This window comes from Callithrix jacchus, chromosome 21, assembly GCF_049354715.1.
Source record: "Callithrix jacchus isolate 240 chromosome 21, calJac240_pri, whole genome shotgun sequence".
Taxonomy (NCBI): domain Eukaryota; kingdom Metazoa; phylum Chordata; class Mammalia; order Primates; family Cebidae; genus Callithrix; species Callithrix jacchus.
This window is the reverse complement of record NC_133522.1, coordinates 45,359,354-45,383,172: the sequence shown is the minus strand read 5'-3', so window position 1 is coordinate 45,383,172 and position 23,819 is coordinate 45,359,354. Positions and strand designations below refer to the sequence as shown.

At 40.1% G+C, this 23,819-nt stretch overlaps 1 protein-coding gene across 2 annotated transcripts in view; it reads right to left on the bottom strand.

Annotated features, from left to right (window-relative positions):
• The window catches only part of SH3BGR (SH3 domain binding glutamate rich protein), a 61,885-nt gene that overhangs the window by 34,434 nt on the left and 3,632 nt on the right, over nucleotides 1–23,819 (bottom strand). For both annotated transcript variants that reach the window (XM_008986711.5, XM_035283156.3), the window contains exons 2-3: nucleotides 17,521–17,706; nucleotides 4,152–4,232 (exon numbers count right to left, since the gene is read on the bottom strand). In XM_008986711.5, the coding sequence (XP_008984959.3) occupies nucleotides 4,152–4,232; nucleotides 17,521–17,706 (267 nt within the window). The remainder of the gene's footprint in view (nucleotides 1–4,151; nucleotides 4,233–17,520; nucleotides 17,707–23,819) is intronic.

Here is a 23,819-nt window from a genome sequence, read left to right as displayed (position 1 = left end):
CATGGATATTAGTCTGCCCTATCAAAGAAAGAAGTGCTGATACTGGTACTTCCTTGTTGACAAGCTTTGACAACATGAAGCCAAGTGAAAGAAGCTCATCATAAAGGACCCCATAGTGCATGATTCCATTGCATTAAATGCTCAGAGGAGGCAAGTCTGCAGAGAATGAAAGTATTTTAATGGTTCCCTAGGGCAGGCAGAATGGCTGAATTAGGGGGTGACAGCTAAGGGGTACTGGGTTTCTTTTAGGGGTGATTAAAATATTTTGGAAGTAGACAGTGGTGACAGTTGCACAACTCTGCATATAAAAAAAACCACTGAATTGTACACTGTAAATGGGTGAATTGTGTGGTATGTGAATTATATCCCAATAAAGCTATTAAAAAAAAAAGAAAGCACAGATACTAAAATCTTTCATCTCAAATTATGTAACCAAAAATAAATTAAATTAAATTAACCAACATATGGAAAGAAATTAATAGAATGGGAAGAGATGATGGAGCTGCCCTTCCCAGTTCTGAGGTGCAGCAACGCCAGCCTGAAATTCTGCACCTCTCACCACACTGCAAAGTAGAGCAGGAAAATAGAAGGCATTTGCTGACATGCAACGTTTAGCAGGACTGTTTTTTTCAAAAATAATCTCTGTAGGACTATTTGACCTTTCTAATATCATACATGTAATATTTGATGAAAGTTAATTTTTTAATATTCAAAAAACAATATTTTTATAGCAAAGTAGTCTGTTAGGAGAAATAAGCTCAAGATACTGATTCTGCATAGCGACTATGGTAAATAACAGTGCATTGTATCTTGAACATCACTAAGAGAGATTTTAAGTGTTCTCGCCACAAAAGAAAGTATACAATGAAATACAGATGTTAATTAGCTCAGTTTAGCCAATCAACAATGTATATATATTTCACAACATTATGTTGTATATGGTAAATACACGCTATTTTTGTCAATTTAAAAAATAAAATATCACACAAAAATGAAAAAATACTCATTTGGTTACAAAGATGCACTTAACACAGAAATTTACCACAGCCAAATTCCCTTCTTATAGCACAATAAAACCAGGCACAAATTTCTAAAATAGAATTTAAGGGACCTAAGATCAAGGAGATTAAAATGCTCATCTCTGGAAGGTACAGTGAAACTGGTCCACCGCAGTGCAGTAGGATGAATGATATAATCCTCTCAGAAAGCAACTGGAGGTACATTCCAAAGCCACAAAAATATTTGTGCATTTTTGTCTCACCAAAGGAGCTAATGGGAATTTACACTAAGGAAATATTCCAAAATAAAGAATACTATTTCATTGTGACAACCAATGCAGAGTTATTTCTAATTAAAAATAGTGAGCAACCACAGGTTCAAAAACATAAGCATAGTGAAAAACTGCTATGCTGGCGACTTGGAAAACTGAGGCAGGAGGATGGCTTGAGCCCAGAAGTTCAAGACTAGATTGGGCAACATAGCAAGAGCCTGTCTCTGAAAAATAAATTAATTAATTAAAAAAAATTTTTTTTGAGATGAAGTCTCACTCTGTCACCCAGGCTGGAGTGCAATGGAGTGATCTCGGTTCACTGTAACCTGCACCTTCCGAGTTCAAGCCATTCTCCTGTCTCAGCCTCCCGAGTAGGTGGGACTATAGGTGCCCACCACCATACCTGGCTAATTTTTTTATTTGTATTTTTAGTAGAGACAGGGTTCCACCATATTGGTCAGGCTGGTCTCGAACTCCTGACCTCAGTGATCCACCCGCCTCAGCCTCCCAAAGTGCTGGGATTACAGGCATGAGCTACCATGCCCGGCCAAAAAATCTTTTAAAAATGTATAGAACATCAACTTGATGGAATGTTATACAAAATATTTAGATGACCATTATGACACCATAAAAACATAAACATTTATGATACAATAAGTAAAAATTAAAAATAAAGGAATAAGTCAATTACGATACATCAGTATGATAGAATATCAGACAAAAGTTTTAAATGATCATTATGAAGCCTATAGCCACATGAAGAAAAGATTCTAATGCTATAAAAAAGGAATGAAAAAAATAAAAAGATATTGCAAAGGGAGAAAATGAGGAAAACATGATTCCTGGAATTTGTGGTGAACAGAAAGAAAATATATTTTTCTACTCCCCTCTCCCCCTTCTGTTTATCGGGACTCTTGGTGAAGAAAGTAGCTTTGTCTAAGAATCTAATCTATAAAACGTCAAAGAAAAAGTCATTTCAAAGGTTTGCCACATTATTATTGACCAAGAATAGAAAATTCCCTTTTCTTTACAACCCCCAGTGGGCCTTTGTAAAAACTACACTCTCCCCTCCTACCACCCTCTGGTCTGGGGTCCAGAAGAAGGGGATTAGGAAGTAGCAGGAATATGGGAGATGTCTATTGAAATATAGAGAACTTGGATTAAGAAGAGAGATTGAGCTTGGGAAAACAAGAGAGATGGGGGAACTTTCCAGAACGGAAGAAGGGGATTAGGAAGTAGCAGGAATATGAAAGATATAAGATAGAGAACTTGGGTTAAGAAGAGAGATTGAGCTTGGATAAACGAGAGATGGGGGAACTTCCCAGAACACAGGGAGGAGAGAGGAAGCTAGGGAACTGGCAGCAAGCATGGACTCAAGACTCTGCCCACATTTCCGGTAGTGGGAAGGAGTTTTAAAAAGCCAGGACTGCAGGTGTGAGCCACTGTGTCCAGCATAACAGCTTTTCACTGTGCTTATATTTTTGAACCTGTGGTTGTTCACTGTTTTTAATTAGAAATAACTCTGCACTGGTTGTCGCCATGAAATAGTATTCTTTATTTTGGAATACTTCCTTAGGATAAATTCCCATTAGCTTTTTAAAACAATGATGTCTGCCATTTTCTCTTTCCCTTTGTGGGAAAATTCCCCCAAAATCATTGTCGATGCATGGTCCTTCCCTCTCACTACCAGTCCTCCTTACACCACTCTGTCTGGAAACTACTTCTGTCATGGCCTCCAATAACTTCCATGTCATCAAAGCCAGTAGTCACCTTCATGGCCTCACCTGACTCAATCTCTCAGCAGCATTTGTCATAACTAACATCACCCTCTTCTGTAAAGAGCTGAGCTCCTCCTGGGCTTCCATAACACCACGGGCCCCTGATCTCCTCCTGCCTTCCCCACTCTCCATCTTAGCCTCCTTAACTGCTCTCACCTTCCATCTTCCAGCCAACTTTAAACTTGAAGCCCCACCTCTACCCCCACTCTGGTCTCCCTTCTGTCAATTCTCTCATTACTTTGTTTCATCCGCTTTTCATGACTTCGGCTCCATCTACATGCTTGCAGCTTCCAGGTGTGCATCTCCAACCGGATTTCGCAGAGACACTGGTCAGCATGCAACTGCCTACCTCACTTCTTCACTCAGCTGTCTCATTCAAACTTAATTTCCCCTGTCAACATGGTCCTCTCTCAGAGCAGAATCTAACACACACTGGTTAGAAGTCATCATGGAATCCATCCCTATCCACATTCAATCCATCAACAAGTCTTAGCAATTCTCGTGAATTAAATGTGCACACAAGTCAAATTCATGGTACTGGCTTTATTAGCATAATTCTCTATTTAATTACACATAATCAAAGATGAGCCATCACCAGAAGAAAAAAACTTGATAAAACTTACCTTTTCTTGAATCAAGATCTTACTTGTCCCATTTTTCTGAGACCAAAATGCAGTTTGGTTCATTTAAATAGAAATAAACCTTAAGGGCATATATCATTATAAAATTAACTCACATAAAGTTATATGAGAAGTCAATTCAAAACAAAAGAATTGTATAAACACAACCTAGGAGCTCAAACGCTTACATATTTAATGTATGCACTCAAGATTATTCAAAGTAATGATATTTCCTAACTTCAGTGTTATAAATAATTTTCCATAACAAGGTGACAACATAGCATAAACATGAAAAGCATAATTTTGGAACTTTTTTTAGTAAAAACTGCATTATCTCGATGCATAGGATTTCATCAGAATAAGAAGTGTACAAAAATCACATTAATTTAAAGATCATCATTTATTAAGCAGTCTTAGATGCTGATTTCTATCTTTATTTGGTATTACCTGTATTGATCCCCAAAGGAGTTTGTGCAAACTTACCTTTGAGTCTGGAGGAGGAGCCAAGCCAAGGAAGGAATAAATAATATTCTCTTCTTTTGCAGAGAAGAAAGAGTCAAAATCCTTGAAGCAAAGAAAAAGGAAGTTTAAAACGACTGCACACTTTTGAGCAAGTTTATTTACAGAAACTGATCTTTTGATTTATTAGTCATTAAGGCAGGAGCTCACACAAAGTCATCCCAATTCGCTTTGTCAAAGATGACTAACCTCCAAACTTAAGAAATCTAACCATGAACTTTACATTTGTGGGGTTTTTTTGTTTTTGTTTTTGTTTTCTTTTGAGATAGAATCTTGCTCTGTTGCCCAGGTTGGAGTGCAGGGGTGTGACTTCATCTCATTGAAACCTCTGCCTCCCAGGTTCAAGCGATTCTCCTGCCTCCGCCTCCCAAGTACCTGGGGCTTCAGGCGCCTGCCACCACACCCAGCTAATTTTTTGTATTTTTAGTAGACATGGGGTTTCACCATGTTGGCCAAGATGGTCTCAATCTCTTGACCTGAGGATCCGCCTACCTCGGCCTCCCAAAGTGCTGGGATTACAGGCATGAGCCATGGCATCTGGCCCCTACATTTGTTTTTATACACTTTCATTGTGCCTGTATACCACAGCAAGAGCTCGCTCGCTTGCATGCACACACACACACACACACACACACCCCCCTATCCATGCTCAGGAATTGCTGACAAGACCCAAATACACACAGTAAATGGCTTTTCCAAGTTTCACACCATTAGCTAGTTTACTTATAATCTGGCCCTATGTATTTGGTCCCCTGGTCGGCTAAGACTAAGATGACACAGGCTATCTGTACTGCAATTAAAGTGGCCCTAAGGGAGCAGATGCATCTCAGGCCCTCCCAATGTGACTTAGAGAGTGGCTGTTTTGCCAAATGCAAACAAATGGAGTGATCTGAAACTTTGTAGTGGATTGAAATCTGATGCTCAGTGAAGCTCCCACCCCACTCCAGATCCCACCAGGGCCAGTCCTTCGCCAGGCAGGTGCAGCCCTAAACCAGCTTCCCAGTAACGCAGCTGTCAATGGCTGAGAAGAGTTTCACTTTTTATAACTAAAACATCAAACCCCAGACTACTCTATCACTGCCGATCTTTGTCATCAGGGCCTTGATGCAATTTCAACACTGTTGCCAAAAGGCTCACAAAGTCACAGGCGTTTGTCCTACTTAACAGGGCAACACACAAACCAACTTAGTTGTTCTTTGCCTACCCTACTCTTAGTGTATGTTAAAAAGCATAAAACCAGCCAGGCATGGTGGCTCATGCCTCTAAATCTCAGCACTTTGGGAGGCCAAGGTGGGAGGATCGCTTGAACCCACAAGTTCAAAGCTAGCCTGAGCAACGTTTCTACCAAAATTACAAAAATTAGCTGGGCATGGTGACACACACCTGTAGTCCCAGCTACTTGGGAGGCTAAGGTGGGAGGACCTCTTGAGCCTGGCAGATCAAGGCTGCCATGAGCCGTGATTGTGCCACTACACTCTAGCCTGGGAAACAGAGCAATACCCTGTCTCTGTCTCTGTGTCTCTCTCTCTCTCTCACACACACACACACACACACACACACACACGAAGCTTAAAACCAAATACAGGTCACAGTTATTGGGAAAAAATATTATGTATTCCTGTGTGTTATTTTTATTCAAAGCTTTACTGTTTCCCTATCCATTGCCTCAAGTCTCTCAGTGATTAATTTTATTCTTTTATACTGAATACACGTTTGGAAGTTGCCTCAAATCTTAGTTGAAAGGAATATAACATCACGAGTAAGTGCAGGAACTTCGGCATCAGAAATTCTGGTGGATTCCCAGAGGACATTCTTACTAAGCATTGTTGAAAGATTACATCAGATAATGCGCTCAGCATAAGTTGATGAAATGTAATAAAGTAGACCTATGCTACTTCCCAAAAATTCCACATAGAAAGTTCTGAAAACTTCAGTTGGCCAACTCTAGATTTCAAGATTTTAGAAACTATTAGAAAACAAAGGTTTTCTTACAGTTGAGTGAATTATCTTTTGCTTCAATTTAAGACCAAGTACCTTCTGCAGAATTTCAAAAGGCTGAAGAACAATTCGTCATTATCTTTGACTTGATGCTACCAAATATATGTAGAAAATAGTGAACATAAAACGGGTTTTCAACTTGCAGTTCTGCTATTAAGGCAGATTAGAGGCCCTGAGAAGCTGTCTCAAAAAAAAATTTCTTAACAAAAAAAAGAATAAATACACTGCTGGGCTGGCATAAAAGACTCTGGCCAGTGAGAGCATGAACCCTGAGAGTAAGCACACACCAAAGCCACCATGCATGCTAAGAGTTTCTGACACACACACAGGACACTTTTATGATCACTTTGATGCTGAAGAGGAAAAGGGGGAAGTAGATAAAGCCTAGAGCCTAGTGAAGGTGGGGAGTTTCATACAGCACACACACCACAACTCCAGAGGGTTCTGCCTTCACAGTAAATGGGGATGGGAAATAACCCTGCCACACAGAATAGAACGGCAGGAAACTGCCCTTATTCAACTTTGCTACTGAGTGGAGGGGAAAATATTCTTCTCTGAGAATATATAACCACAAGCAGAAATCATGAGAGGCTGAAGTTCAAATTCCCATGCCATGTGTGATACTGAAAAAATCTTAAAAGGAAATCTGAGTTTAAGATGTGTCTAAGTCTGATATAGCTCTAAGGAACTAGCAGAAATAAACTCCAGGCCTCAAAGAATATGCACAGCTGTGATTTGTATGTGTCCCCCAAAAAGTGTGTGTTGCAAACTTAACCCCCACTGCAACTACAGCAGGGTTGGGAGGTGGGGCATAAAGGGAGATGTTGAGGCCATGAGGGGGCCATCCATATGAACTGATTAATGATATTTATGGAAAGGCTTGAGGCTGTGAGTTAGATCTCTCCCTTTCTCTTGCTGCTGTGATGCCTTCAGCCACGTTATGACGCAGCCAGAAAGCCGTGACCGGACACTGCCCCTTAATCTTAGATTTTCCACCTCCAGAGCCATGAGCCAAATAAACTTCTATTGTTTATAAACTACCCAGTCTGTGGTACTCTGTTATAGTAGCACAAAACAGACTAACACAGACACAAATACAGTTTTTAAAAATGAGCGGTTTGAAGTCAAAAGTCACAATATAAATAAGGGAATAAAAAGACCACATGAGTGAGAGCAAGAAGAAATAACAGAAAGTGAAATTTGAAATCAGAATCAGATATCAGGATTATCAGCCCAAGAATATAAAATAATTATATTTAATACATTTAATGAAATCAAAGAGAAACTTGAAAACAGAATATCTAGAGAGAACAATCAAGCAAATTTAGAAAAGAATCAAAAAGAACTCCTGAAAATAAAAAGATGTAATAGCTGAACTGTAAAACCCAGTATGTGGATTAAACAAACACACATGAAGAGAAAACTAGCTAACTGGAAGATGCAATCAAAGAAATCATCCAGGCTGGATGTGGTGGCTCATGCCTGTAATCCCAGCACTTAAGAGGCAGAGAAGGGAGGACTGTTTGAGCCCAGAAGACCAGCGTGGGCAACATAGAGACACTCTGTCTCTATTTTAAAAAATAATAATAAATGAATAAATAAATAATCTAGAGAGGAAAAAAGAGATTAAAAATGTGGAATATTCTTGTATGAAAACAACATGAGAAAGTCTAACAAATGTCTCATAGGAGCTCTTGGAGAAGCAAATAGAGATAATAGGGGAAAACCTAAACTCAGGGATATAATTGCTAAAAATTTTCTTTTTTTAATTTGATTTTTTGAGACAAGGTCTCATTATGCTGCCCAAGCTGGTCTCGAACATCTGGTCTCATGCGATCCTCCCACTTCAGCCTCCCAAAGTGCTAGGATTACAGGCATGCACCACCTTGCCTGGCCAATTACTAACAATTTTCTAGACTTATTAAAAGATAACAACCCTTAATCTCAGGAAACCCAATAAATAATTCTAAACTAGATAAGTAAAAATAACCAAACCTAGATACATCGTAGAGAAATATTATTAAAAGCAGCCAGAGAGAAAGAGGAAGAAGAATAGGAAGAAAAAAAGGAAGAAGAAGAAGAAGAGAAGAAAGGATAAATAGAAGGTGAAAGGGAGGGAGGAAAAGAGAAAGTTTCCCAATAAAAGAATAGCAATGAGACTGACAGGTGACTTCTCAATAGCAACACAGAGGCCAGGTGAAAGTAAAATAATTTCAATGTGTTTAGAAAAAACAACCATCAATCCAGAATTCCAGACTCAGTAAAGCTATTTTTTCAAGCATGAAGGTGAAAAAAGGACAGTTGTCTGGAAAATATCTTCTTTTTTTTTTTTTTTTGAGACGAAGTTTCGCTCTTGTTACCCAGGCTGGAGTGCAATGGCGTGATCTCGGCTCACTGCAACCTCCGCCTCCTGGGCTCAGGCAATTCTCCTGCCTCAGCCTCCTGAGTAGCTGGGATCACAGGCACGCGCCACCGTGCCCAGCTAATTTTTTGTATCTTTAGTAGAGACGGGGTTTCACCATTTTGACCAGGATGGTCTTGATCTCTTGACCTCGTGATCCACCCGCCTCGGCCTCCCAAAGTGCTGGGATTACAGGCTTGAGCCACCGCGCCCAGCCAAGTATCTTCTTTTAAACAAACAAAAACTTAGAGAAGTTACCACCAAGAGACCTTCACTTAAAGAAACATACAGGATGTATTCAGGAAGAAGAAATCATTCCAGATGGAAATCTGAGATTCAAGAAGTAAAGATAAAATTAATAGTAAATATGTGGGTAAATTTAAATCTGAACAATCATTGACTGTACAACCAATTATCAGAAATGTCTAATTTGTGGAGCGGACAAAAGGCCAACTAAAATGCTGGAAAACCAAACACATGTAAATAGAGACAGTGATGAGGGTTAAAGTGTCTAGAGGCTCTTTTAGTGTTTGGAACAGAGCAGGCATGATTGCTCACGCCTGTAACCCCAGCACTTTGGGAGGCCAAGGTGGGCGGATCACCTGAGTTCAGGAGTTCAAGACCAGCCTGGCCAACATGGTAAAACCCCATCTCTACTAAAAATACAAAAAAATTAGCCAGGCATGGTGGTGCGTGCCTATAATCCCAGCTACTCAGGAGGCTAAGGCAGGAGAATCACTTGAACCTGGGAGGTAGAGGCTGCAGTGAGCCAAGATTGTGCCACTGCACTCCATCCTGGGTGACAGAGTGAGACTCCATCTAAAAACACATAAAATAAAAATGTTTGGGACAAAAGTAATGATACTGATTATCTTTAATTAATTAAAATTAAGCATGTGTGTCAAAATAGTTAAGTTAACCACTGAAAGGATAGATTATTTGAATTAAGGGGAAAATAAAATTAGAAAAAAAAGACTTTAATCAATAAAATTACATCAACAAAAGATTAAAAAAACCTGCAAAATTGAAAAAATTAAAAGCATATAACAAAGTAGAAGAAACTCCAAATGTACTCATAATTTCAATGCATGGGTCAAAAAAGAAAGGTATAAATGTTTTAAGATGTAAACTTAATAATAAAGAAAATACTGCATATCAAAATGTATGGAATGAACTGACAGTACTCAGTGAGAAATTTCCAGCCTTAAACATTTACATTAGAGAAGAAAAACGGTTAAAAGTGAGCTAAGCCTCTTCGAGGAAAAAAAACCAAAGTGTATAGAGGGAAAAATGATAAAGGCAAGAGAAGAAATGTTTTAAATGAGATAAAAATTAGTTATAAAGATATAAGTATAGAGAGAACAGAATCAATAAGTTGAAAGAACAAAAACAAACAAACAAAAAACTATGAGCAAGATAAATTTTAAAAGAGAAAGAAGACACAACAGACACACAGGAAAGAAGAGAGGATATAACTACCTATTTTAAACAGGTAATAATATCTTATTTAAAACTTTGGGGGATGTGATAATGGGGGAGGCTCTGCATGTGTGGGAACAGCGGGTATATGGGAAATTTCTGTACCTTCCTCTTAATTTTTAATAAAAAGTTATACTAGACTTTAAAACTTAAAAACAAGCTCAAAGCTAGGCACACTGCACTCCAGTCTGGGCAACAAAGACCCTTATTCTTAAAAAAAAAAAACTTAAAACATAGATGAAGTAGGCAGCTTAGAATTTATGGAAACATTATTATGAAAACCAACTTATGACAAAGTAGAAAACCTAAACAGTCAATTCATGAAGGAAACTAAAGTGCTTCCCGCAGGGAAGAGCCCAAGCCCAGTGAGCTTCCCAGATGAATAAGAAGCTCTCTAAAAGAAAATCATATTTGTTTGGGAAGACGGGATAGCAATGGAAACACGTGTCATCGAAAGCTAAAGTGCATATTCAGGGAGGTAAAGGAAGACAAAGGTTTTTAAATGAAAAATAAAAACCTGTGTCTGGGCACAGTGACTCACACCAGTAATCCCAGCGCTTTGTTTTGAGCCCAAGAGTTCAAGACCAACCTCAGCAACATAGGGATATACCACCTCTACAAAAAATACAAAATTTAGCTAGGGTGGTGCCACACACCTAAAGTCTCAGCTATTCAGGAGGCTGAGGCAGGAGGATCAATCGAGTCCAGGAGATTGAGGCTGTAGTGAGCCATGATCACGCCACTGCCCTCCAGCCTGGGTGACAGAGCAAGACCCTTTCATTACGGTGACTATCACTGGTGCAACAGGGGAGGGATGTGATCAGGGAGAGGCATGCAAAGGACTTCCACATTTCTGATAATAGTACACTGTCCTTCTTAAACTAAATGGTGCATACAATGGTAGCTCATTGTCTCATTCCTTTTTAAATTATATATATCTTATCACATTATGACATACTTCAAAATAAATTTTAGGAACATAAAATAGTTTGTTCAGTAACATTAATATGTTGAGAAGCCCTCTCCCCACCCTAATTGGGTTTGCATCCTGTCTTTCCTTACAGCCCTGTATACCTGGAGACACTCATCCCTCTGCTAAATGGGCATCTCTTGTGCTGAACAATCCAGTTCCTCTTAGGTTGTGCTCAGTCAGGCCCAGGCTATCTTGGTCCCAGGCAGGCATCCCGGCCCTTACCTGGGCTGAAATGCACATATGCCAACCTGTCATCAACAGATGTGTCTGCTCTTTCCAGTTCACATTCTTCTGCTAGGCAGGAAGCCTGGCCTCAACTGTGCCTGGTTTCCAGTGTGGTGTCTCCTTTCTCAATCTAGCAGTTGTCTGCCCTGGCTCTTGAGATAATATCTTCATTTGCTCTGCATAGAGTAGCAGAAGTTCAAACTGGCAGGGGCAGGCAGGCACTGAGGACACCCCTTGATGTCCAGTCCCCTCGCTGCCCACTGAAATGTACTGCTTGCCTCTGGGTTTTTTTTCCACCTACTGCCATCATCAGGCATGGCATATGGTTGATCATTCAAGAATCTTCAGAAGCCAGGGAGACCATTTAAATAACAGTTATAGACATTTTAATCGCGTAGAAAGAGACACTGACTATCCAGACTGACATTATTTTAAGCCTACATATCCTTCCGAACTTTTGAGTCTCCTTTTAAAATCTGAGCACACAATAAAAATAATCATGGGTTTACCACTTTCTGGAAACAAAGCGCTCTTCCTCATGAATGTACTTTTTTAGGTGTGTCCCTAGATCACAGAAAAGCAAATTAAGCAAAGCTGTCTTGCAAAGTAAACTACAAATACCTCTCTGAAGGTAGAACTGAAAAGAATTAAAAACAGTTAAGCATGAAATAATTTGTATATTTATTTCATTAGATCCATATTTGTTATAGGAAAATACATCTTAAAAACAGCAGTCATTTGGAAAATCTTTTCTTTTTCCTTCACAATTAAAATGAAGAAAAATTACTAGAGCACAACAACCTGGGATAAGAGATGACTCTGAGATCTTATTTTTATAGCAGAAAATAACTGTAGTACTTTTATCATAGGAGTTAACATAGGTGGAAAACTACATCAATATTGTGTCTACTGTAACTCATTTAAATTTAAAAGGATTAAAATAAGCAAACCAAGACTTTTAAAATCTTACATTCCCTGGAAAAGTACTAGAAAAAACATGAGATGATTCTTCTTATAATTTCTGAGCACAGAAAGCTTTTCTAAAGAAGAATCAGAATTCAGGAATCACAACAAGAAGAGACTAATAAACTTGCCTACCCCAAAAAAATTTTACGTTCTGCAATGCAAAAAAAAAAAATCCCCTTTGAAAGTCAAAAGACAAGTAAGAAATTGGAGGAAATATTTGCAACATCTATGGTAATATGATTTGGCTGTGTCCACACCCAAATCTCATCTTGAATTGTAGTTCCCATAATCCATGACATGAGAGGGACCCAGTGGGAGGTAACTGAATTATGAGGGTGGTTCCCTCATGCTGTTCTCATGATAATGAGTTCTCACAAGATCTGATGGTTTTATAAGGGACTTTTCCCTGTCTTCACTATGCACTTCTCTCTCCTGCAGTCATGTGAAGAAAGGCATGCCTGCTTCCCTTTCCACCATGATTGTAGGTCTCCTGAGGCCTCCCCAGCCATGCTGAATTGTGAGTCAATTAAACCTCTTTCCTTTATAAATTACCCAGTCCTGGGTATGTCTTTATTAGCAGTGTGAGAATGAAGTAATCAATATGGTCAAAGGGCTACTTACTTTCTTTCATATGCTTATGAAACCAATAAACATTACCCATAACCCAATGGGAAAATGGCAAAAAATATGTACAAGTAAATCATAGAAAAAGCACAGATAACTTATAAACATAGTTTTAAAAGATGTTCAAGTTACCCATAAAGAAAGAAATCCAAGTAGAAGCAATGAGAATTCATGTTTCATCTAAAGTTCCAAAAGCATGCAATACACAGTGTCGTCAAAGTCCCAGGGAACCAGCCACTCTCAAACGCAGCTGATGGAAATGCATAAACTGGTACAACTGCAACAGGGGCCATTTGCCAGTATTGATGAAAATGTGAGATGCATATGTACTTTAACTCAGATGCCTTCCAGGAATTTATCCTGCATACGTATACACACTCATACAGGATACAAACATCTGTTATATATAAAGATGATTCCCACAGCATTGTTTGTAATGGGGAGAGGCTGAAAACAACCTGAATGTTCTTTATTAGAGGACCCTGCCAAAAAATTACGTTAAACACAATGGAACATTTTGCAGCCATTAAAATATGTGGCAGCCAGGCACAGCAGCTCACACCTATAATCCCAACACTTTGGGAGGCAAGGTGGCTGCATCACTTAAAGCTAGGAGTGTGAGACCAGTCTGGGAAATATAGTGAGACCCTATCTCTACAAAAAACAAGAAGCATTAGCTAGTTGTGGTGGTACACACCTGTAGTCCCAGCTACAGAGGAGGCTGAGACAAGAGGATCGCTTTGCTTGAGCCCAGGAGTTTGATGCTGCAGTGAGCTATGATTGAGCCACTGCACTCCTGCCTGGGTGACACAGCAAAACCCTATCATAAAATTAAAATAAGTAAAACAAGCATGTGCAGCAGCTACACTGTGAACTCTGAGATGCGGTTATTAGGTAAACAGAATAAACTTGTATATAATACACTCCGATTTTTTAAATGACACTCAGTTGTAAATCTACATAGAAAATTTCTGGAAAACCAAACACAAAATGTACTACCTCAGAGTAGGATCAGCTACAGAATTCAAAAGAGCCAGTGCAAAATGAAAACATGAAGCCCTTCCTTCAAAAGTTGTTGAGAATTTCAAGACAGAAATGGGAGAACATTAAATCCAGTACAGAGCTCTCCTGCGCCTGGGGTCCTGTGCGGCATCCCAGATCACTGGACCACAGGGCCAGCCCGGCTCAGGGGAAGGTAGCTAGAATGACAGGGGTCAGAAATCAGAGGAAGCACTAGATACAGTGGCTAATGCCTGTAATCCCAATACTTTGAGGCCAGGAATTTGCCTAAGGCCAGGAGTTTGAGACCAGCCTGGGTAACATAGTGAGATAAATATTAGCCAGGCATGAGTGTGTGATATGGTAAAAGCCCCATAAACCTCCATACCTCAACCATACCTCGGCTTTCTGTTGAAACTGCTCTCTAACCCTGATGTAACAGGCAAGCAGTCCAAACCCACGCCATCTTGGCCCCTGCGACTTGTAATAAGTAACTAAGGTCTATAATTTCCACCCTACCCAGGTAATGTGTAAACTAACGCTTAACTTGACTTCTGTGAACCGTTTAAGTAACACTTAGAATGTCCAAAGTCCCCTGGCCCTCGGAATGTCTGAAGCCCCTCACCCTCACCCCCGCCCAGGAGGTGGTTTGCAGAATGTCCAAAGTCCCCTGGCCCTCGGAATGTCTGAAGCCCCTCACGCTCACCCCCGCCCAGGAGGTGGTTTGCAGAATGTCCAAAGTCCACTGGCCCTGGAATGTCCAAAACACCTCATCCCCACCCCTGCCCAGGAGGTGGTTTACGGGCATAAAAGGTCTTGACACCCTCCTTTCGGGGCCATGGGTTAGAGAGACACAAGTCCTCCGTGGTCGCCGGCAACAAAGACGCTGCAATTTGGCATCCTTTTGTCTTGGTGTTGCCTGTCTATGCTCGCTCTGGTACAACGATTGTACTACAGCACTCCAGCCTGGGCAACAGAGCAAAACACTCTCTCTTAAGTAAATAAATAACAAATAGAAACGGAGGGAAATAATTTTCACTGGAGACCATTTTGAATCACCTTAAATTTTCTGAATGGGTCTATATATTAATTTCTCAATTATATAATATAAATGATTTTATAAGAAATAAATTCCTCACCACCACCATCCCCCCTAAAAAAATATTATTCCTTTCGTCATCCAACAAGAGCCACAATGTTTAGAAATGTGGGTCAGGTAAAGGAAGGTGGGGAAGGTGTGGGTAGGACAGGAGTGAGGGGTGGGAAGGAATTTGAACCGGACCACATGTTCACCTTAATATATGCTACCACATTAACATTGTTTGAAAACACTTCCACATCCCCAGGACTTTGGACTACACCTCTGAAGAATGCTAACACAGCCACATAAGTTTGTATAGCCCTGTACGGGGTTGAACAGTGTCCCCCATAAATCATGTCAGCCTGGAACCCCAGAAAGTGACCTTATTTGGGCCAGGCGTAGTGGCTCACAGCTGTAATCCCAGCACTTTGAGAGGCTAAGGCAGGCGGATCACCTGAGGTCAGGAGTTCGAGACCAGCCTAGCCAACATAGTGAAACCCTGTCTCTACTAAAAATACAAAAATTAGCCAGGCACGGTGGCACACTCCTGTAATTCCAGCTACTAACAAGGCTGAGGCAGAAGAATCACTTAAACCCAGGAGGTGGAGGTTGCAGTGAGCCGAGATTGTATTGCTGCACTCCAGCCTGGGCAACAAGAAAGAAACTCCGTCTCCAAAAAAAAAGAAAGAAAGCTACCTTACTTGGAAATAGGATCTTTGCAAAGCCATACCAGATTAGAGCGGGCCCTATTCCCATGACTGCTGTCCTATGAGAAGGCCATATGAACACAGAGAGACATACTCCATGTGAGAACGGGGGCAGAGATCAGAGATACTTCTATAAGCCAAGGAGTGCCAAGAACTGTTGGCAAGCTTTAGAAGCTAGGAAAGAAGCATGGAACAGATTCTCCCTCAGAGCCTCCAGAAGAAACCAACCTGTACCCACATCTTGATTTCAAACTTCCAGTCTCCAAAACTGTGAGAGAATAAAATTTCTGTTGTTTTTCAGCCACCAAGTGTGTGGCAGTTTGTTACAGCAGCCCTAGGAAGCTAATACAAGCCCCCAACAACTACACAATTCATCCTTCAAATGAGAGGTCTGTAAACTTTTCTGGAAACAAGCAGACAGTAAATCTTTCCGGCTTTGTGGGTCACATGGTCTCTGCTGTATCTACTCAAATCTGCCATGGTGCAAAATTAGCCACAGACTAATAGGTAAATGAATGAGTGTGGACATGCTCCAATAAAACTTTATTTATAAAACAGGCAGTGGCAGTAAACAATAAAGAAAACATAACCTGGCTGGGCACAGTGGCTCACGCCTGTAATCCCAGCACTTTGGGAGGCCAAGGTGGGCGGATCGCCTTAAGTCAGGAGTTCAAGACCAGACTGGATAACATGGCAAAACCCTGCCTCTACTAAAAATGCAAAAATCAGCTACCTGTCGTGGCAGGCACCTATAATCCCAGCTACTTGGGAGGCTGAGGCAGGGAAATCGCTTGAACCCAGGAGGCAGAGGTTGCAGTGAGCCAAGATCATGCCACTGCACTCCAGCCTGGGTGAGAGAGCCAGACTCCATGTCAAAAAAAAGAAAAAAGAAAAGAAAATGTAACCTAAAGAACTAAAGAACCAGCAGTTCTGTGCAGCAAGAGAAGAGGTTAGCTAAGATTCCTACACCTGGCCCCAGCAGTCTGAAGCAGCATGGCACTGAGACATTCCCTCTGCTTCACACAGTTCTGGTTTCCTCATCTGCGAAATAACCTAGATGGCTTAGATGACCTCTACGTTAATTTTCAGTTCTCATCTTCTAAAGTCCTTTTTCAAAAATGTTTCTTTCCAGCAACTTGATTTATGAAGTATGATGTATAAACTCTAGGAAAAAGTGATTTTATGGTGAAATGAACTATCAAATGTATAAAACAAAATTGTTATAACCAACAGTTTTCAAACTGATTACATAAAGTTACATAAATATATCTTGTGTCTATAGTAAGACTTTATTTCTGCAAATCAATTTTCTAAAAGTGGAAACTTGCTGGGCTCGGTGGCTCACAACTATAGTCCCAGCACTTTGGGAGGCCAAGGCAGGAAGATCGCTTAAGGCCAGGAGTTCCAGAGCAGCCTAGGAAACATAGGGAGACCCTATCACTACAAAGGTTTAAAAATTAGCTGGGCACAGTACTGCACTCCTGCAGTCCCAGCTACTTCGGAGTCTGAGGTAAGAGGATTGCTTGAGCCCAGGAGAAAAAGGCTGCTCCTGTACAGATGCCTGTGTGCACACACTGCAAGACTGAACACAATTTCTCACTAAATGTATATTTTGTTTGAACACGTGACCTCAATTCTTCAAAATAAAAGAACGAACCCGAAATAATCCCTAAAACTTCTGAATCATCATGATATTGTTTCTGTCCTTTTCTAAATCTTAAATATTGATTATTCATAATGGATTAGCTAATGGATGGCAGAAATAGATCATGACCTGACAGTTGTGAACAATTTCAAATCCTGACTCAAAATTAATCTGCTTTAGACAATTTCTAATAAACACACACACAGCAGGATTTTTAAAAGAACCACACACTCACCCCGCAGTACTGCTCCTCATTGAAGATCTGGGGAGGCAGAGGAATCCCATTCTGAGGTTTTTTCTCTCCAGGAACATTCTCTCTCATCCACTTCCTATTGTCTTCATCTCCAGCAATATCTAATTCCTTAAAGTCGATTTTATTCGCTTCCAAAAAACCCACTACTTCTTGCTGTTTCTTCCTAATCTGGTCCAGAGTAGAGAAATATTATTAGGCTGTTTATGAAAAACACTTTGCTTACATTTACAGAAATTCAATCCTTCTTCTAGTTATACTATACAACACAAATAATTTTGTTAAGTATTCAAACAAGGAAAATAATAGAATCACACCTCTTTGTTATAAAGGATCAACAAAATGACTATTTAAATTCTAAAATTTTAGTATCATCAATGTTTAACTTACTATATAATCAGGATGGGTGCCAAGGCTCACACTTGTAATCACAGCAGTTTGGGAGGCCAAGGCAGGCGGACCACTTGAGCTCAGGGGTTAGACACCAGCCTGGCCAACACAGTGAAACCTTGTCTCTACTAAAAGTACAAAAACAGTATAAAATTAGCCAAGCGTGGTGGCACACGCCTGTAGTCCTAGCTACTTGAGAGGCTGAGGCAAAAGAATCTCTTGAGTCCGGGAGGTGGAGGTTGCAGTGAGCCAAGATTGTGCCACTGCACTCCAGCCTGGGCGACAAAGTGAGATTCCATCTCAAAAATATGTATATAAATAAATAAATGAATGTATAATCAACTGTTAAAACTAAATTTGGGCTTTAGAAGATTCCACAGGAGTCCTAGGTAATGAACTGCAACCAAGCTTAACACATAAACAAACTAAAAACCTAACTAGAAATTTGCCTCTGTAGCCAGAGCTGAGTTCCAGTCAATGACAGCAGACAGACTTCAGCCAATAACAGGCAGCCAACTGTTCAATCACCTTCACATAAGGTAAATACTGAGTTATAACCCTACCCAGCTCCTGTATCTCACTTCTCTGTTCTGAATGTCATTTCCTCTTCTCTGGCTATAAATATAACCTGCGCGTGTGGTGGAGCAGAGCTCTGTAAACCATTTTTTGGTCTGGACTGCTGCCAGATTCTAGAATCACAAAAGCCAATTAAGATCTACAAAACTAAATGAGTTATAATGTTGTCTTTGAACATGACCTGATTGGAATAGAGAAACTCTCGCATCTTTTATTTGCAGTCTTCAAAATACTTTTAATTTTTCACAAAGCTTCAATGGCCAAAAAATAAATATGAATTAGGAAGATATGTGATTGGGAAAAGAGAAAGAAGAGAAAAAAGGAGGCTGAGGCAGGATTGCTTGAGCCCAGGAGTGTGAGGTTACAGGGTGCTGACCATGCCACTGCACTCCAGCTTGGGTGACAAAGCAGGATTCTGTCTCTTAAAAATAAAATGAAAATTTTGTTTTAAAAAGAAGAGAAAAAAAGATAATCTACTATGAAATTCAAACATCAAATATACCCACACTAAAATACATTTCATTCGGTTATAAAAATAAGAGTCTTAGTGACATTGAGCTAAAAGTAGCTTTAGAAATATTACAGGAGATTAGAAAGCTCACACAGAGATGACTGGAGGGTAAGGGCACAAGCAGGGGCTAGAAAAAGCTGGGGGACGTTTCTCCCAGCACGTAAAAGAGCCACACAGTGAAACAGCCCTTTTCTCCCACAGGTTTCTCCTTTCCTACTCACACCTGGCTCCTGAGAGTCCAGTGCAGCCACATGGAGCCACATAAGGTAACATGGTTGAACGTCCTTTCTCTACCTGCGTAAGGTGTAATGACCATGTAAGGGGTAATGACCGTTATCTGCCAGTAGCCATTTCTTACCAACGTGGCCATCCCTCAAGCTTAGAACCTTTTCCTCATAAACAATTACAATTTTCTCTCTTCAAAGAATTCACTCCTGAAAACGTGTGATGCCATCTTTCATAAACACTGGCAAACAAGTTTATAATAAGCAGACTCTGTGGACCCCATTTTAATAACCACAGGGAGAAACTTAAGAAAGCATAATCAGGCCAGGTACGTGGCTCACACCTGTAATCCCAGCACTTTGGGAAGCTGAAAGTGAAAGAATCACTTGAGCCCAGAAGTTCAAGACTAGTCTGGCAAACAAATTTTTGTAGAGATGGGGCCTCTACAAAAAATTTAAAACTTAGACGGGAGTGGTGGTGCATGCCTGTAGCCCAACTACTCAAGAGGCTGAGTTAGGAGAATCACTTGAGCCTGGGAGGTGGAGGCTGCAATGAGCTGTGATCATACCACTGCACTCCAGCCTTGGCAATAGAGCAAGTCAGAAAGAAAAAGAAAAATAGAAAAAAAAAAAGGAAGGAAGGAAGAAGAAAGGAAGGAAGGAAGGAAGGAAGGAAGGAAGGAAGGAAGGAGGGAAGGAGGGAAGGAGGGAAGGAGGGAGGGAGGGAGGGAGGGAGGGAGGGAGGGAGGGAGGGAGGGGGAAGGGAGGGAGAGAGGGAGGAATGAGAGGAGACAAGAGGAGAGGAGGGAAAGGAAGGGAAGGAAGGAAAATAAAGGAAGGATAATCAATCAAATAATCAACAGTTATTTATTGACTCTCTACATTGCACAGGACATTGTGCCAAGTCTTTCATGTGAATGAAGCCACCACATGAAGGTGAGACAAATCTGGATATTTAAGCCCTTTAAGAAAGGTAAGACAAATCTGGATATTTGAACCCTACACTGCTTGTTTGGGTGGAAAAAACATGTTCAGAACTAATTGGCACAATACAGATATAGAATACACTCAGGATGATGAGGCAAAAGTATGGCCATTTATTAAGAGTAAGATTAAAGCTTGGCCAGGTGCGGTGGCTCAGGCCTGTAATCCCAGAACTTTGGGAGGCTGAGGTGGACAGATCATCTGAGGAGTTTGAGACTAGCCTGGTCAACATGGTGAAACCCTGCCTCTGCTAAAAATATAAAAATGAGCCAGGCGTGGTGGCACGGGCCTATAATCCCAGCTACTCGGGAGGCTGAGGCAGGAGAATCTCTTGAACTCGGGAGGCTGAGGCGGGGAATCACTTGAACCTGGGAGGTGAAGGTTGCAGTGAGCCTAGATCATGCCACCGCACTCCAGCCTGGGTGACAGAGTGAGACTCCATCTCAAAAATAACAGTAATATTTAGGCCAGAGGCAGTGGCTCACACCTGTAATCCTAACGCTTTGGGAGGCTGAGGCGGGTGAATCATCTGAGGTCAGGAATTCGAGACGAGCCTGGCCAACATGGTGAAACCCCATCTCTACTAAAATACAAAAATTAGCTGGGCATGGTGCACATGCCTATAATCCCAGGTACTCGGGAAGCTGAGGCAGGAGAATCGCTTGAACCCGGGAGGCGAAGGTTGCAGTGAGCTGAGATCATGCCACTGCACTCCAGCCTGGCAACAGAGCAAGACTCTGTCTCAAAAATGTAAACAAAAATTAAAATAATTAGTAAATAAAAATAATAAAATTTTAAATATTTTCTTTGACATGAAAATATCTAATACCTGAATTTTTTTAAAGTCTTCTGAATAGAATATTATCTCATATGAAAACAACTCATTAAAGATGTTTTACAGAGCACAAGGGCCCCTTGTCATTTTCAGGTGCCTTGTTTATAAGGAGTACACTTTGAGGATTTCAAACAAATGCTGTAAAAGGCACATGCCTGTCCCAAATCTAGTATCATCTGGATGTAAACCCTCTTTCAGCTAAACTCAAGTCCCTTCTTAGAAATGTGTAAACCAAAATATCTATTTCATTCACTTTTGCCAAATGTAATGACTCATGTATAGGGTGTTAGGATGTATTTTTGTGTGGGGTTTTTTTGTGTGTTTTTTGGGGGGTTTTTTTTTGAGACAGGGTCTCCCTCTGTTGCCCAGGCTGGAGTGCAGTGGCAGGATCTTGGCTCACTACAGCCTCAACCTCGCCAGGGTCAAGTGATCCGCCCACCTCTGCCTCCCAGGTAGCTGGGACTACAGACATACACCACCATGTCTGGTTAATTTTGGGTATTTTTTGTTAGAGACGGAGTTTCACTATATTGCCCAGGCTGGGGCTTAAGTGATCTGCCTGCCTCAGCTTCCTAAAGTGCTGAGATTACAGGTGGGAGCCACCATGCCCAGGTGGGTGTTTCATCATATAAGGAAAGGTAAGACAAATCTGGGTATTTAAGCCCTGAAACCAAATGACCTCCAAGACCAAATTATGTAATTATATATATAACAATCTTATACATAAGTGTTATATCTATAACTGTATAATATATGATAGCCTTATATATAAGATTTATATCCATAACTATATAATATATAATAATCTTATACATAACAAGATTTATATTGATAACTACACCACATATAAGAATCATATATAAGATTTATACCTATAACTGCATTATATATAATAATCATATATAATATGTATATATAACTATATAATATATAATCTCATATATATTTATATATAACTATATAAAATCTTATATATTAAAAAATTTACACATCATAATGATCTTATATATATTTATATATACAACTATATAATATATAATAATCTTATATACAAGATTTATATATTACTATATTATATATAATATATATTTGTGTAACAATATACAAATAATATATAATAATCTTACATATGATTTATATAACTATATAAGATTTTTATATAATTTATATAATATACCATATATGTTATATAAGATTTATATATAATTTGATCTTGATAGTGATTTGATTATATATGGTATATACAGTAGACATATAAATTAATATCAAGTAACTTTTAATTTTTTAAATTTTATATTTACTACATGTTAATTTTTAAAACAAAACATAGTCAATCTCTACTATAAACTGTTATGTAAATAAGCATACAAATCACATATAAACTTATATAAATGGTAATCACACATTTAATTTTAATTAACACTTATACCATGAATATAAAAAAACATAATGGAACTAAAAACATTAGATCAATAAATTAAAGGCTCTGTTTGCTACAATACAACACATACTGAATCTGTAAGACTCAGGCCAACAAATATATTTCAGTTTGGGGCAAGCATGGACAAATAAATATAGATACACAGAAAGGTGTGGAATGGTGGAATTTTTCTTAAACTTCTGGCACATATGGACTCTAGCAATTCCCCAGGGTCTTGCCTATGAGAACAAAAGGAAGAGGGGCCTGCTCCCTGCCAAGGTGCCTCCTCCCACAGCTGTGCTGTGGCTACCTGGTCTCCACATGGAAACTGCTCCAAACTCCACAGCTTCACGGCTGAATTTTCAGTATTACAAAATCCCATCAGACCTGATGACAGGTTGTTGGACTAAATCATCATTTTAATTAATCACATTCTCTATACATCTTTTCCAACCTGTCCATAACTATTCTTGCCATTTTATAAAGCACTTATTCCCTTAGATCTTTTCAGAGATCACTTTGCTGTTTCGAAGGGTAGAGATGCCTTCATTTTAGGCAGTTTCAATTAGCTATTCAGAAGGCAACTCCTTTATTCAGTCCAAACCCCCATCTGCTCTTTCTCCAAAGCCTTCTAAGATATGCTCTTGGGAGCCCAAATCAGCCTGGGAGGCAGGTGGCCCAGGTCCATGCCACCTCACCAACATTATTTCCATTCTATCAACCATACTCTGGACTTGACGTGGGATGAGAAAAGGGTTACATGGTATTCCACAATTTTGGAATCGATGAAAAACATTTCCAAAAGTCTTGACTTACGTTTCTTCTATTAGAAAGGCAAAAAGAGATGAAGACAATGGGAGGCGAAGACCATGCTGGTGATTAGGCCTCACAAGACAAGCAATTGCATCCAGGTCCACTGTGGACTGTTGGATGCGTGGCATTCTGTTAAGTGCTGTTTCTCAGCCCTCATCCCCAAAAAAAGAGAAAAGGAAGAGGAAAAATGAAAACCATTTACCCCTGTAATCCCCCAAACACCAGTCATTTAAACAGGGCCCAGTGCATCGCTCATCAGGCTATTCAGGGCACTTGAGTTCTGCCTGAACTGGGAGTCTCCAGAAAAGCGTTTTAGGATCAAGGCCAGAGGCAGGAATTGGGGAGTGAGCATATGAGCTCACCTGGTCAGCACCTCATCTTGCTGAACCTCAATGCCCTGACTTTAGCATGGGGCCCCTCTCCTCCAAAGTCTCCCCCTTGGGAGGTCCCTGATCAAGGAGCCCCTCTGAGTCTGCAAAGTACAGCTCCTCACAGCACCTGCTGAGTTGACCCCCAGGAACACAGCATCAG